The sequence below is a fragment of the Lupinus angustifolius genome, chromosome LG06, assembly GCF_001865875.1.
Source record: "Lupinus angustifolius cultivar Tanjil chromosome LG06, LupAngTanjil_v1.0, whole genome shotgun sequence".
Taxonomy (NCBI): Eukaryota; Viridiplantae; Streptophyta; class Magnoliopsida; order Fabales; family Fabaceae; genus Lupinus; species Lupinus angustifolius.
Window position 1 is genome coordinate 23,714,352 of NC_032014.1, and position 14,086 is coordinate 23,728,437.

A 14,086-nucleotide genomic window follows, 5' to 3' on the forward strand; every position below is an offset into this window, starting at 1 on the left:
TTTGGGATGTGTACGTAATTATTGCCCCTAACAAATGTCGTTCCTAGAAATCGAACATTTAATTCATCAATCCAATGGAGCTTTGTATCACTAGACTAATGTCTCGTTGGTACTGAGTTTAGATTATAATGAATTAATCAAACTAAAAATAGATACACTCTTACTTATTCCTTGGAAAATTAACTTCAAAAGAATCATACTCTTCATTAATGAGACTAGGCATTCCTATCATTGTATTCTATAAGCACAAGAATAGTGAGGGTGTTAAACATGCATACTCCCACAAACGCAGACATGTTTCAAGCTTTAAAAATGGTATTGGATTGCATGAAACAGATAAAAGATAACAGATTGAAAACTGAGTTCAGCAAAGACTTAGCTATATACATAAGCATCAAGGGAATACAGTCACATACCAAGAGTAATTCACCTAAGCAATATAGCAATAGGTGTGCATGGATTAATCTATCTATGTTTATCACTCTTGGATAGACCAATGTGTGATCCCTAACACTGCCATGAGGCAGATAATGGTCTTTTAGTAATATTTCAGTCATCTAATTAGAGTCATGGATAATGAAATGATGTCTTTATTGTTAACCAAAAGGATAATGAAATTATGATTCAGCATATTTCAACCTATTGTCCATATAACAAGTTTCCTTAATACTACTTTGAAGAAGCCACCACCTGCTCATCATCATCATCTGTTCCGAAGTAGCGATCTCCAAACTCGCCCATGCCTGGTACGACGCGGAAATCTTTGTTCAAACCAATCTCAATCTCGGATGTCACTATTTTTATTCTTGGGAAGCTTTTGCAGACCACATGCACACCTAGAGGTGCCTGCCAAAATGAGAAGTGTAAATCATCAATAGGACACAAGAACAGAAAGTAGCATAAAAATAAACAATGTGAAAGGTTAATAGCAAGTAAGGCATTAGCGACTTACAGATATGAGATTAAGAAATATGATGTTGGACTCTGGTACACCCTTTCTTAAAAGTAAAGAAATTGCTTGAACAGCAGAGTTACCTAAAGGTTAAGATTCTCCAAGGTTAATCCAAAAGAAAACCAGGAAACCCAAATTACCAAATATAAATATTTTCAATTTGGATTTGGCTTCTCTAAAGTGAATGGTGCAATTCAGAGGATAAATTGCAAATGTAACCATTAATTAGAAAATCAATTGTTAAGATTATGATAAGATAGATGCACATGTATAAAAATTATAAAAAAGGGTGGCTCAGTACATGTGGGGTCTAGGGAGGCTAGATATACGCAGTTGTACCCCTGCAAGCAGAGAGGCTGTTTCCAGAATTTGAACTTGTGACCTCATGGCCACTAAGCAACAATCTTACCACTGAGCCAAGTTCACCATCTATGTATAAAACTTATAAAAAAAGTGTGGCACAGTGCACGAGGCTCTCACTTAGTGGGATTTAGGGAGAGTAGATATATGCAGTCTTACACCGCAAGTGAAGAGACTGATTCCAGAATTTAAACTCGTGACTTCATGGTCACTAAGAAACAACTTTACCGTTGTGCAAAGCTCACCCTCTGTGTATAAAAATTATAGAATAGTTAAAATCTCAACCATTGATTTTTGGATCAACGGTTATAATTCTGCACTTTATCCTCTAAAGTGCACCCCTCACTCCTGAATCCTTTAAATTCACTCTTATTATGATGACTATTTTGCAACTTTTAGATGCAAAGGGTTACAGACACTTGGTATATAGTAACTTTTGAAAAATCATGAAAACAAAGGAGAATGACAAACCTGTGCCAAGGATAGGATCCAACAGTAACACATGCCTATCAGAGATATCATTTGGCAACTTCTCATATATTAGCTGCTCATAAATCAAAGGGTAAGAAGTCATTTATCATGAAATGAAACAAACATAGACACAAAAGAAAAATATGCAGATGAACAAACCTGTTGACCATTGTCACCTTCTCTATGAATTAGAATTTTCCCAATCTTGATACCTTTGCAACACGCTCGAAGAGCATTCTCCATACTCTCCCCACTGACATTAGCAAATATCGGTTAGTATAATGGCAGGAAGTACTTGTCTGAATAAATATAAACTTCAACTATATAGTTCACATTAACTGGATCCAACCAAGGGGACGGGAAAAAAACTAGATCCTTAAGCCATAACAGGGGATGGATTTGAACAATGATTTCAAGGTAAGTAAATGCCACCATATGCAATCTAATCAATTTGGACTTAACCCGAATCGACAAAATATTGTTTTGTTTATCGAGTAATTCTTGGACAATAAAGATAAGATATTTTAGTCAATACTAGGTAGGAAGGATGACCATGCTAAATCATATGCTCAAGTGACTTCAGGTTTGGACTGGACTAATACCTCCTGATGACAGAGACACCACATAACCTCTTACAAAAATCCACACCAGTGTATACAGAACCTGTGTTGAAGGACAAGAATCAATATTTACCATCAAAAGATTGAAACATTAAACAATATATATGTATATATGTATTGTCAATAGACGAAAAAGAATGATGATGGTATTGAGATGGACACAAAAAGCTTTTAGTTCAGCATGGCAATTGCTGCAACTACATCATGAAAAACAGAACATGTCCCAAGTACTATAACAAGATAAACATTTGGTCCCCAATCTATTAAGAAGATTTCTTTGATGTGGAAGTCAAAATGCAAGTTATTTGAAGTCTCCGTTAAACATGGACTAACAAAGAATATGATGCCCTTCTATCATAGTTTCATGCCGGGCGAAGGATCCATTAAAAAAGTAAAATATGGGGGCATATAAGAATGCTGTCAGCCTGACACTAATAAATCAATTTCATTTGGCCATAGTAGAGGACCAAGACTAGAGGTCTAAGATATATCTTAATGGACATTTTCCATTAAAAACAAAAAACTATAGCCACATATGTCCCTATAAAATGGGTGAGAACATATAGTTCTTGCACTGCTAAAAATTGTGAGAAAAATATGACAGCACACAAGAAGTAAAACACAAAATATTCACATCATCCATGAAACTAAGCAGTGAAAGGAGGGGAATGAAGCATCTGAAAAGGCAAATATAATGCAAACCATGGAATTCGACTAAATTTCAGCTGCAAGGATAAAAAGGATTGAAAATAGCACTTAAAACTTTTGCACCACAGTAAACATACAAGACAAGTATTGAAAAAGAAAAACTTACCCGTCGGAGTGATTACTTGCTTTTCTGTAAATGGAAGATGCCCCAAGCCATGTTCTACAACCTGGTCAAGTGCAGAAAATATGATCATTAAAGTTATAATAATAATAAAAGAAAATGTCAATAACTGAATAAAGCAACAAATGAAGCCTGTTTACTTACCAAACGAATCAAACGATCAGAATAAAATACAAAATCATGTTTTGTTATCTGGGCATCACGTATCAGGGTATGCATACCCCGTATCTGCATAGCAGCAAACATCACGATGATTTGAACTTTAGAACAAATCAAAGTTTGGATCTCTAGGTTGAAAAGGTCAATATATCAAGAAAAGGGTACCTGAAAAGTTGAATGAATCACATATAAATTGGGATATATTTTACATAGGTCATGTTGACCAAGCTTTGTGCGGATATGCTGTACTATCAGATCAACGGCCACGTGATTATCTCCTCCACGAGGTATAATTATATCAGCATACTTCTTTGTTGGAAGAATAAAGTCATCAAAAGCAGGCTTCACGAATTTTGAATACTGAAACAAGTATAACTTGAGAGTCAGCTACCAATATCCATTAAACTGAAAGAGTTAATATCAAAACCTTAAAAGGAATATTTAGCTTAAGCAATATTATAATAAGCACAAAACCAGTCCTTAATGATTTAATTCCATAAAAATGAATAATCACAAGTTTCGTAATAAAGGAAGCTGCATGGACAGCATGGTAAATAATCAGAGGCATGAAACCAAAATAAGATTTTTAAAGTCTTGCAGTGAAGTAAATGTGAGCAATGTGGCAGAAAGTTGCTACTTGATCAAGAACTGTTCCAATATCTCGACCCTTCTCAGCAGTATCGCGCCTAATCCTTCTAGCTAAACGAACATCCGCATCTGCACTGAACATTGTAAACTTTAAAGTGACAGCATAACTTAGTATTTCAACAAAGATACGAATATACAGGCATTTAAAATAAACAGAAGGTACAAAGACGAAAATAGTTCATAAAATAATAAAGAACCGAGAAGAAAAGTGGAAAAAGTAACAAATATAAGATATACAGTAAAAGTAACAGACTCGGTACCCAGAAAGAACACTCATTTTATTAAATAGTACGGAAAGTTGGAACCTATGTGGAGCAAATAAATTTCCATCTTTATACCATGATGTGGCTTAGGAGAAGGGAAAAACAATTCTATAGGATGAAAATAGAAAGAATCTAATAACAGATCCCATATAAATTAACAAATGCAACAGAAAACATAAAATGAATCCTATGACTTAACAATAATAAAGGACCTGTGTCAACAAATATCTTCATATTCATCAACTCCCGAACACGTGGATCATGGAAAACAAGGATACCTTCCAAAATTATAACATCTGAAGGGTTTACCTGAAAAATATGTTGAAGGAACATTAAATGAAATGATAATACAACTTTGTACACTAAACCATGTCTAAATTCTGAATTTAGATTATCATACCCAATATATTTTATACTTGATCTATGCATTAAAAAAATAAAATTATGCTTTTGCATGAAATTCACAACTTCAAAATCGAATTTCAAGTTTTAATCTTAATCTGTTAAAGCATTTTAACCGTGTTTGTATGTCGGAGGGGAGTGAGTTGGGCTTAAAACTGGTAATCAGAAATGGAAGTTCCAAAGATATACCCTTCTTGATGGATGCAGATCACTCTTGTAACTCTTAAAATCATACTTTGGAATATCTACTGCTTCGCCACACTTCAACTTGTCCATAACACGTAGCAATTGCTCAGTATCAAAAGCATCTGATGTCATATAAAAAAAGCAGTACAAAAACATTCACATTAATGTTCAAGAATATTCCAAAGTATAGTTTACTAACTTGTAGCCTTAGGTAATGAGGTCACAATTGGTTTGCCGGAATGAATAAAACATGAGAATTACTTAAGGCTCTGAAGCCTCATCCTCAAAACGCGTATTAGGGAAAAAGAATTCCAGCTTTTTTCAATAAATAGAACTAAAAGAGGAAATATAATAAAGCATCCCGATAAGTTCATCAATACCAAAAGAAATTCACTATGTAAGACTGATAAGTAAAACTGTACTGACCGGGATGGTCAAAGTTGTAATCTTGTACTCTTGTAAGTTCCTCCTCAGTCAAGTTATGGTAAAAAGAATCCTGTTACAAGATATGTAGTTCATATATTAAGCCTATTGTGTAAACTGAAGTACAATAAGAAATATTAAGTCCAATTTGAGAAGCACACCTCCACAAATGAAAAAAAATAATGCAAAATACGACAAAAGGAAGAAAGAAACAAGTAATAGTATTAAATAATAAAAAAGGTGACAGGTAACAATACAAATGAAAAAGAAAAGGCATCCAGAGTATTTATTGACTACATATTACCCAAAAAAACGGTGTATAATATCTTCATATTTATCATATTTTGAGGGAATGTTTAAGAAAAGTATGTGCACGTTCATAATAGAAAAGGAGGTAAGGAAGAAGCATGACAGAATAATCAAATGTACAGAGGGTGACATATTTTGGTGTTATGAATAATGTGTCTATTACTCTATTTTACTATGAGATTACAAACAAAAGCTCTAAATCACATTCCATGAATTTGTTGAATAACTTAAGGAAAGAATATAAACCAGAATAGAACCCCAATGGGATACAGAAAACGGAGAGAACAGGATGCTTATGACGCCTAATGCACGAACCCATTAAGCATCCACCCTCAATGATAACCTTAAATCACAGATACCGAATCTTAATATATTATCAAATATGTATATGCAGAAAGAATTTGTTACCTGGTTAACCAGTACAACTCGTTGGTCATGAAGTTGCTGAATAATCATATCACAGACTGTTGTCTTGCCCGATGCTGCACCCCCAGCAACACCTATAAAATTAAAAATATTTAAATAAATATGAATAATTAAGATAAATGAAGTAGAAATAGACATCAAGGCATCCAAACAAAGTTAATGATGTATTATAACTTCAGAAAAGAAATGTGTCTCAAACGTTAAAAATTAAAAAATAAAACTTCAACACTAACTGTGCAGAAAAAACTCTACTTTATAATCATAGCATGATATATAAGTTGGCACAATTTGCAAAGCATAAAATTACCAAATGACTGGAATGATTAAGCGAAATGATATCATGATGTTGAAACTTAGACTGGCATAAACAATTGTAATTAATTTCGACTTCATGTTAGTTTTTAATTACTCAAGCAAGAACACTTTGATACTCTTTATAGAAAATATGAATTCTGGTCATTTTCTCTAAGTGAAACATAAGTTTCAAGAAATTTCATTATCCAACTTAAACAAACTTGTATTGATGTCTATTACTTTCAACGGTAATTTTCTTCATGTGCTATGAAACAATCATGTGAATCACATCTTGGCATTTTCTCTGCCATAACAGAACACAACCAATCCAAGCATGAGCTATAGCATCTTAGCTCCTACCAACAAAACCATCAATTTAGAATGTCTAGCACCTATTACTAACATGATCCAATAAACACAGGACAAAATCGGTACACGGCCATTAAGTTTGAGGATCTAGATAGGTAGTAGGTGACTTCATTACTATGTTGGAAGCTTGCAATGTGAAAAACACACCTATGACAAAAGGTTGTCTGTACATGTTAGTTGCTGATGTTGTTGGTTGTTCTATGTCATCCTTTCTTTGCTCAAAACTATCCATGTGAAATCCAGAAAAATGAACCTCGGAGGAAGACTCCATTAAATCTACAGCTGATTTAGTATCCATAGGTAAAGACCTGGAAAAGTAATGGTTCAAAATCACGGATAGAAAAATTACAAACAATCAAGATAAGTAAATAAACATATTAAATATATGGATAGGTAGTGTTTATACGAGTTTCCACCATCTAAAATCATTCACATTTAGTTTTAACAGCTTGCAAATGAGTCTGATTGGACCAAGTAAGACTAAGTTTAGTGAATAAATTAGGCTAAAGTAGCACAATATTTCTTCACCTTCTGGAGGTAACTTTCATTGCAGATTGAGACAGACAGTGGAATACAAATTCTGGGTCTGGTAACTTTCATACCATACATGGCCTTAGACTATGGCTAAAATTAAATACCACAAATGATTCTAAGACCTACCTGCACCATTTTCTTATATCTTCCCAAAACCCTATAATTAGACTAAGCATTCAAATTCCTTAACTTAAACAACAACAACGAAGCCTTTATGGCACTAGGTAAGCAAGGAGAACCTAATTCCATTGCAACTAGCACCAAAATAAAAAAGCAAACTTTATTCTCACCCCACTTCATGATTGCACACAAAACACACACCACAGTAACCACAACCCAAATACTCAAGTGGGTTTTTTCCACAACCAAATCCAGATCCAGTAGGACATATGAACAATTTTATATTTGATCAAAATTGAATTGCATAAAAATAACCAAGTTATGCATTCAAGAATTGTTGTATCATGTAACAAAATACTGATTCCAGAACTTACCTAGTAAGCTCAACAATTTGAGTGAAAGAAGGGAAGAGAGAGGTTGTGAGATGCACAGAAATGGTTAAGGGCAAATTAAGAACACAAGAGTTATTACTTATTACAACATACAACAGTAGTTTTAATAATGGTAACACAGAATGGTGATTATGATGAAGATTCTTGTGCAACAACCTATGTTATATTATATATAGCTGCTAAATAATGGTCAAATTTTTTTACCAACAACAATTACACTGTAAGATTATAATATCATTTCCCCTACTACTATGAATATCTTTTGTGGGGAAGGAATTTATCATTTTAGAGATTGTGATTGTACTTTCAACAATGTTGCTTTCAAGTATTGAAACTTTATTAATCTATTATTAATTTGTATTACTTTATTTAAAGAATAAATAATAATTAAAATAAAAGATTGATAATTGATAATGAATAGATATTATATATTTTACTCATTACCTTTTTACCATTCTATAATGAGATTAAACTCATTGTTGTTGGTAAAAATAATGGAGCCTGTTTTTTTCCTCTGCCAGTTTCACTCTTTCACCTACCACTGAGTCAGACAATTCAAAGAATAAAAAATCTAAAAAGATAAAGACTCATTATTTTATTTATCTTTATCTACAAAATATTTATAAAGTAAATGTTTATTCTAAAAAATAACAAACGGACACATATATATTCCCTTTATATATGAATGGAAGAATATATTTCTGTACTAGATTTTTTTAGGAATTTATCTAAAATTAAGAAATTCATAGAATAAGAAAAAGAAACTCAACAACATTCTAAATTTTATGCATTTAGCAAGTAATTATTATAAATTATTTTTTCTTCCTAATTACCTTTTAAACCTTTTAAATTTTAACTATCAATGAAATTGATATCCTAAGACTTTCTTTAGTTATATAGAAATAGAAGAAAGAAGTTGAGAGGAGAGAAGTTGTGAAGGAAATAATTTTTGCCTCATTTCATTCGCATTGAGAGAATAAAATTAAGTAGATCACCTATGTCATCAAACTCTTTCTAGTCTTCTAGATTTCCTTCTATATTTGATGAGAAAAAAAAGATAGATATAGTTGTTGGAAATAATAACTACCTACCTCCAAAGACATAGTTTTTACCTACCTATAATAAGATATATATATCTATATCTATACTATATATAAAGGGAAAACATGAAATAACTACCATGGTGTAATTTCATTTTTCTATTTTACCTTTAAACGTTTTAATTTCTACAAAAAAACCATATAATTATATATAGGTATGTAATCACCACAAACCTATTAACCACCTCTCTAGCATTATAATAAAATAAAATATTATAATATAAAGTATCTCCAATATTATAATATAAAGTATATTCAATACAAAAAAATATTCTAATTCTCCAAAATAAAATATATAAATTTTGAATTAACATTGTAAAAGTATGAATATGAGCTAGCAGACACGAAGTGCCTATCATCACTAGTATTTGATAATACCAAAAAAAGATAGATAGAGTATAGAAATATACTCTCTTTCTTTTATCTTTATTTCATTTCACTGATACCAAACAATATAAAAATATTCTATATTTTTCTCTATTTCCTTCTCTTTGGTATCTTTCTAATATATTTTTATCTTCTTACTTTGCATAAATAAAGATAAAAATAATGTAAATTAATAGGAATGAATTTTTTTAAGTATTTTGATTTAACTTTGATTGTTAGATCACTTTTATTTTATTATATATATTAACTTTACTATATTAACCACTTTTATCTTCCACATTTATTTATCATCTTATCAACTAATTTTGTATTTCCATGATTGGTACCTCTTAAATCAATGTAAACTAACATGCATTGTTACATTTACTAAAGTTTTGAGTTTGATTCCAACAATTTCCTTATTTGTCTATTAGTAATTTAATAATATATTTATATACCTATTTCATCAAGTGATAAATTTCTAGAGGTAATTAGAAAGAAAATGGTTTATGATAATTATTTGTAAAAGAGAAAAATTTATATATATATATATATATATAATTATAAATAATACAAATAAATTAATAGATAATATTTGGACTGTACACAAAATCTTAACACTATCCGCATGCCATTTCAAAGAGGACTAGTCTTCCCTCTATATATCTATTTGTGTGGTAGATATTTTATGACTATTTATCTAAAATTATACTCTCAATCTACGCTATCCACTTGTGAACACTAATTAATTGATCCTTCAAATTATTTAAAATAGTTAAAAAGTTCAATTAAATTTGAAGAGCTATTATATCTTTTCTTTATATAATTTTGGTGAATAATGGTAATTAAAAACATTACACTACTTTTTGTGTCCTAACTCCTAAGGATATTTATTACGACAGTGGAAAACCTAATTTCTTTTAAAACTTACAGATCATCAAATCAAAATGGGTTTTCATTTATTAGTAAAGAATATATATATAAAGGAGAGATGCATTAATAACCAATTTAAGTTAATTAGTTATATTCAATTACAACTATTCATTTTCTTAGATCCAACGAATAAAATAAATGAGTACAATAGTGATGAAAGAGAAAAATAAAAATCTTAAATAATTTTTAAAGTTTACCAATTTGGTCTGTTGAGTCTAAGAAAATGAATAGTTAAAATTAAGTATAACTAGTATAACTTAAAATACATATAAATGGATATCTCCTCATATATACAGAGTATTAATTATGTAAAAGTGTAATTTATCACATTTTGTCAAAGTGTTTCTGATGCCAGTTTTTTGGTACTACCAATAATATTTTTTCACATTTTTAATTATATCATAGTAAAATTTTAGTTTTTCAATTAAGTTTTAAACTTATTTTTGTACTTATATTACAATTAAAGCATAAAACCTAGGTTGACTAGGATGTTTTTAGCTTATTTATGATATTTTGTGGTAATTAATAATTTTTATGGTTGTTTAATTAGAATAATATTTTTAAATTTGAAATATAAAGTTATTAATTAATGATAACTAATACTATGAGTTTAATAAGACTGATTTTATCCCTTATACTCAGTTTAGATGATCCAGCAGCCGCAAGAAATGGAGTGGGAGTGTTCCATCTAAACTGGAAAGATGTATTCTCTCCCTCATAAAAAATTAAAAAAGAGTTTGCCCATGAAAATAAGTTTTCAGTCGTGAAGCTAAAATATATATAGCACTTCACTATTTCTACTATTATATTTAAAATTTAATCTTTATATATTGTTTTATATTTTACACACTAATAACAAATTTAACATATATTTTAATTTTTAATTTGATATATTAAACAAATTGGTATTTATATATTTAGAATATTGTAAAGGTCAAGAACTTTACGATAACGATATTTATTGGAGGAAAAACCATACTACACCTTTAAAGAAATTAGTTTCATTATAAAAAATATTATTGATCATACCATATAAATAAGATTATATCTTTTGTCCTACGATATTATATTACTCAATGTGTCATAAGATATGAATGATCATAAAAATATTTAATAATTAAAATTTTAAATTAAATATTTTTTTAATAATTATAATTTATGACATACATAGTAAAAACATCTCCTCCCAAATAAATATATAGGGTGTTATCTTATTTACCCTTAATATCTAAAATTGAAAACGTAAAGCCAGTAAAGGATATTGTACGGGGTCTGAATATGTCAGGTGGGTACATCAAAGCTGACTAAGTTTTGTAGGATCCACCTTGGCACTGAATCAAGATGTGGGGCCCACTTAACTATGTCTAAACATTTTAGGTCCGTGTCATATCATTTTTGGAGTTTCGTGCCTATTCTTACTCATTGAAATGTTTTCGTGCCTATTCTTATCTCTTGAAATTTTCGTGCCTAATCTTATCTCAACGAAGCTTGTGAACATTAGTATCATCCAACATTCCAACTTTATCATCAATACTGTTTTTTGAGAGTGTAATATATAAAAATTTATACATATTTAATGTATTATCTAATTTATTTATATTAATTTATGAAGAGTCACTAATAATTAATAATATATAAAATTTATAAAAGTATTTATAATTTCATTTGTAAATATAAATAATAAATTAGAAAATGTTTTAATCACTTATTTTATTAGAGTCACTTTTACATTTTTGATGCATTAGTAATTGTGAAATATTTTTAATTTTAAAAATAAAAGTAATAATTAACTATGTATATATATATATATATACTAACTTGATATTAAGTAAACTCCATTTTGATATTTTTAAATATATATTATTTATATTTTTTTTTTCTAAATATAAAAATAATATATTGTTCCGTAACTCAGAATCTCACCCGATACGGCTCAAAAAGTGGTTTTTGAGTTCCGTAACTCAGAATCGAATTTCGATCGCGCCATTGGCTTTGTAATTTTATTTCAAGTCAATATAGACCCTGATTACACCCATACTTATTTTCTAAATATTTTTCACTCGAAATGCCGAAATATGAAATTCTAATCGGATATTAAAATCGGGCGATTTATAATATCCGATCGAGTATTGACTGATAATACTCGAGCATGTTTTATCGCACATGTCCGCGAAGTGGTCATTTCGTGTTGGTGATGTGAAATTTGCTTTTCCAGAAAGCAAACCTCACATCACTCACTCAAATATCTTATAAAATCATCATTAGCCACCCTACGAGATTTTTTGATGATTTCCTAGAGGGAAATCTGATTTCTCTTCTCTTCTTAAGCCTCCACACTTCACGCTTCACTCTCACACTCTTTCATTTTCAAAATTTACAAAGAAAAGGTAAATTCTCTCTTCATCTTTCTCTCTCATTTTTCATTTGCTTCTTCCATCTTCAATCCTTGATCTCTCAACATTCAACCAATGGATGTTGATAAGATTTAAGTATGTTGTTCATGAGCATGTCAAGAACATATTCAACCGTTGAAATTTTCTAAAACGCTTTCTAACTGATTTTCTCGTCAAAACCGAAAATGGTGATGTTCTTGAACTTATGAAAATATTTTGTTGAAACCATGAACAACTTGTGTTCATGGAGTTGTTATAATGTTTTATTAAATTTATTTTTTTGTTTTAGCCAAAGGGGATGATGATGAAATCAAAGGAACCTTTAGGAAGTGTTTTGGAAAAATGAGAATGTATGTATTTCTATTTGTTGTTAGCCTTAAAACCATGGCTTGAACAAGTTGGAAAAAATAGAAACTTTTGTTAAAAAGGATGTTAAAATTTATGGGTACATGAATGTCTCATAAAACTCTTAAATGATACTTTGAATAACTTACTTTAAAGTGGTAAGATTATCAAAGAATGTCTTAAATCGGAATATGTAGTTTTACTAAAAACCGTACCTTTAAAATGGATGGGAATCGTGAACGAACTTTCGATGAAAAAGGATGGTCAAGAACATGTGATGTTGGACCGGATGGATGAAAGGGATGTATGATCACGATGGGGAAAAAGAGAAATGATTTTAATTATTTTAGTAACGATTTTAGAAATATCGAAAACTAACGAATTTTTATTATGGTAGTTACGAAGATTTCGTGTTCGAACCTTGAAACCAAAACACCATTAGTTGAAGAGTTAAAGCACGTTTCATTAAGGTGAGAGAGAACACATCGTGACATAGTGGTGTCCGAATATGACACCTAGATCTCCTAAACCATCTCAAAGGTTTTGGGGTTAACTTGGGTTTTAAGAAACCTAAGATTTTTTGAATATATATGATTGTTGATGAATGTGTTGAATATGGTATATGAATGTTGTTGGGAACTTTTCTGGGTGCAGGTGTTTGAAAAACCATGTGAAAATACGTTTGATTAGCCGAAAAGGGCAAAATTGGAATCCTGTCCATGTCTTTCTTGCTTGGGCGAGAAAAAATTCTCGCTTGGGCGAGAGGGCCTTGTTTGGGTGAGAGGGCCTCGTTTGGGCGAGATATGCCCAGTTTTAAAATGGTATTGTTGATTGAATTTTCGCTTGAGCGAAGGGTCCTCACTTGGGCGAGAGATAGTAATTGTGTTTGACTATTTGGATTGATTGGTTGAGTATGTAATAACCCTAGCATGGGTATGTGATATAAACTACTTTGGTATAACACCGCAATTGAATTAAAAAGTAAAGTATTCAAGGTGTTGGAATTAAATAGTCAAACTCGGTAATTAATTTTAAAGAAAGTATTCCGAGAAGGATGTATGATTTAGGGCGATGCCTAGAAAAGGATACGTGATACCACGGAGCGAGATCGTCTGACCGTAAGAGGCTTGGTCTGGGATCATCCAGGGTATTCAGCGATGGTTGTAGTGGTGGGATGTATTTCCTTTATATT

At 30.7% G+C, this 14,086-nt stretch overlaps 1 protein-coding gene across 2 annotated transcripts; it reads right to left on the reverse strand.

Annotated features, from left to right (window-relative positions):
- Window positions 337–7,896, reverse strand: LOC109350283 (uridine kinase-like protein 3). Of its 2 annotated transcripts, XM_019591492.1 has the most exons (16): window positions 7,285–7,455; window positions 7,240–7,253; window positions 6,859–7,019; window positions 6,031–6,122; window positions 5,317–5,386; window positions 4,894–5,012; window positions 4,515–4,611; window positions 4,029–4,108; window positions 3,557–3,751; window positions 3,377–3,460; window positions 3,218–3,278; window positions 2,386–2,446; window positions 1,943–2,036; window positions 1,784–1,856; window positions 953–1,035; window positions 337–846 (listed from the first exon to the last, which is right to left on the reverse strand). In XM_019591492.1, exons 1-16 carry the CDS (start codon window positions 7,318–7,320, stop codon window positions 670–672), a joined length of 1,497 nt encoding a protein of 498 aa, XP_019447037.1. In that variant the 5' UTR covers window positions 7,321–7,455; the 3' UTR covers window positions 337–669. The 2 variants fall into 2 exon arrangements, with proteins under 2 accessions (XP_019447037.1, XP_019447039.1); XM_019591494.1 differs by lacking the exons at window positions 7,240–7,253; window positions 7,285–7,455 and adding an exon at window positions 7,740–7,896.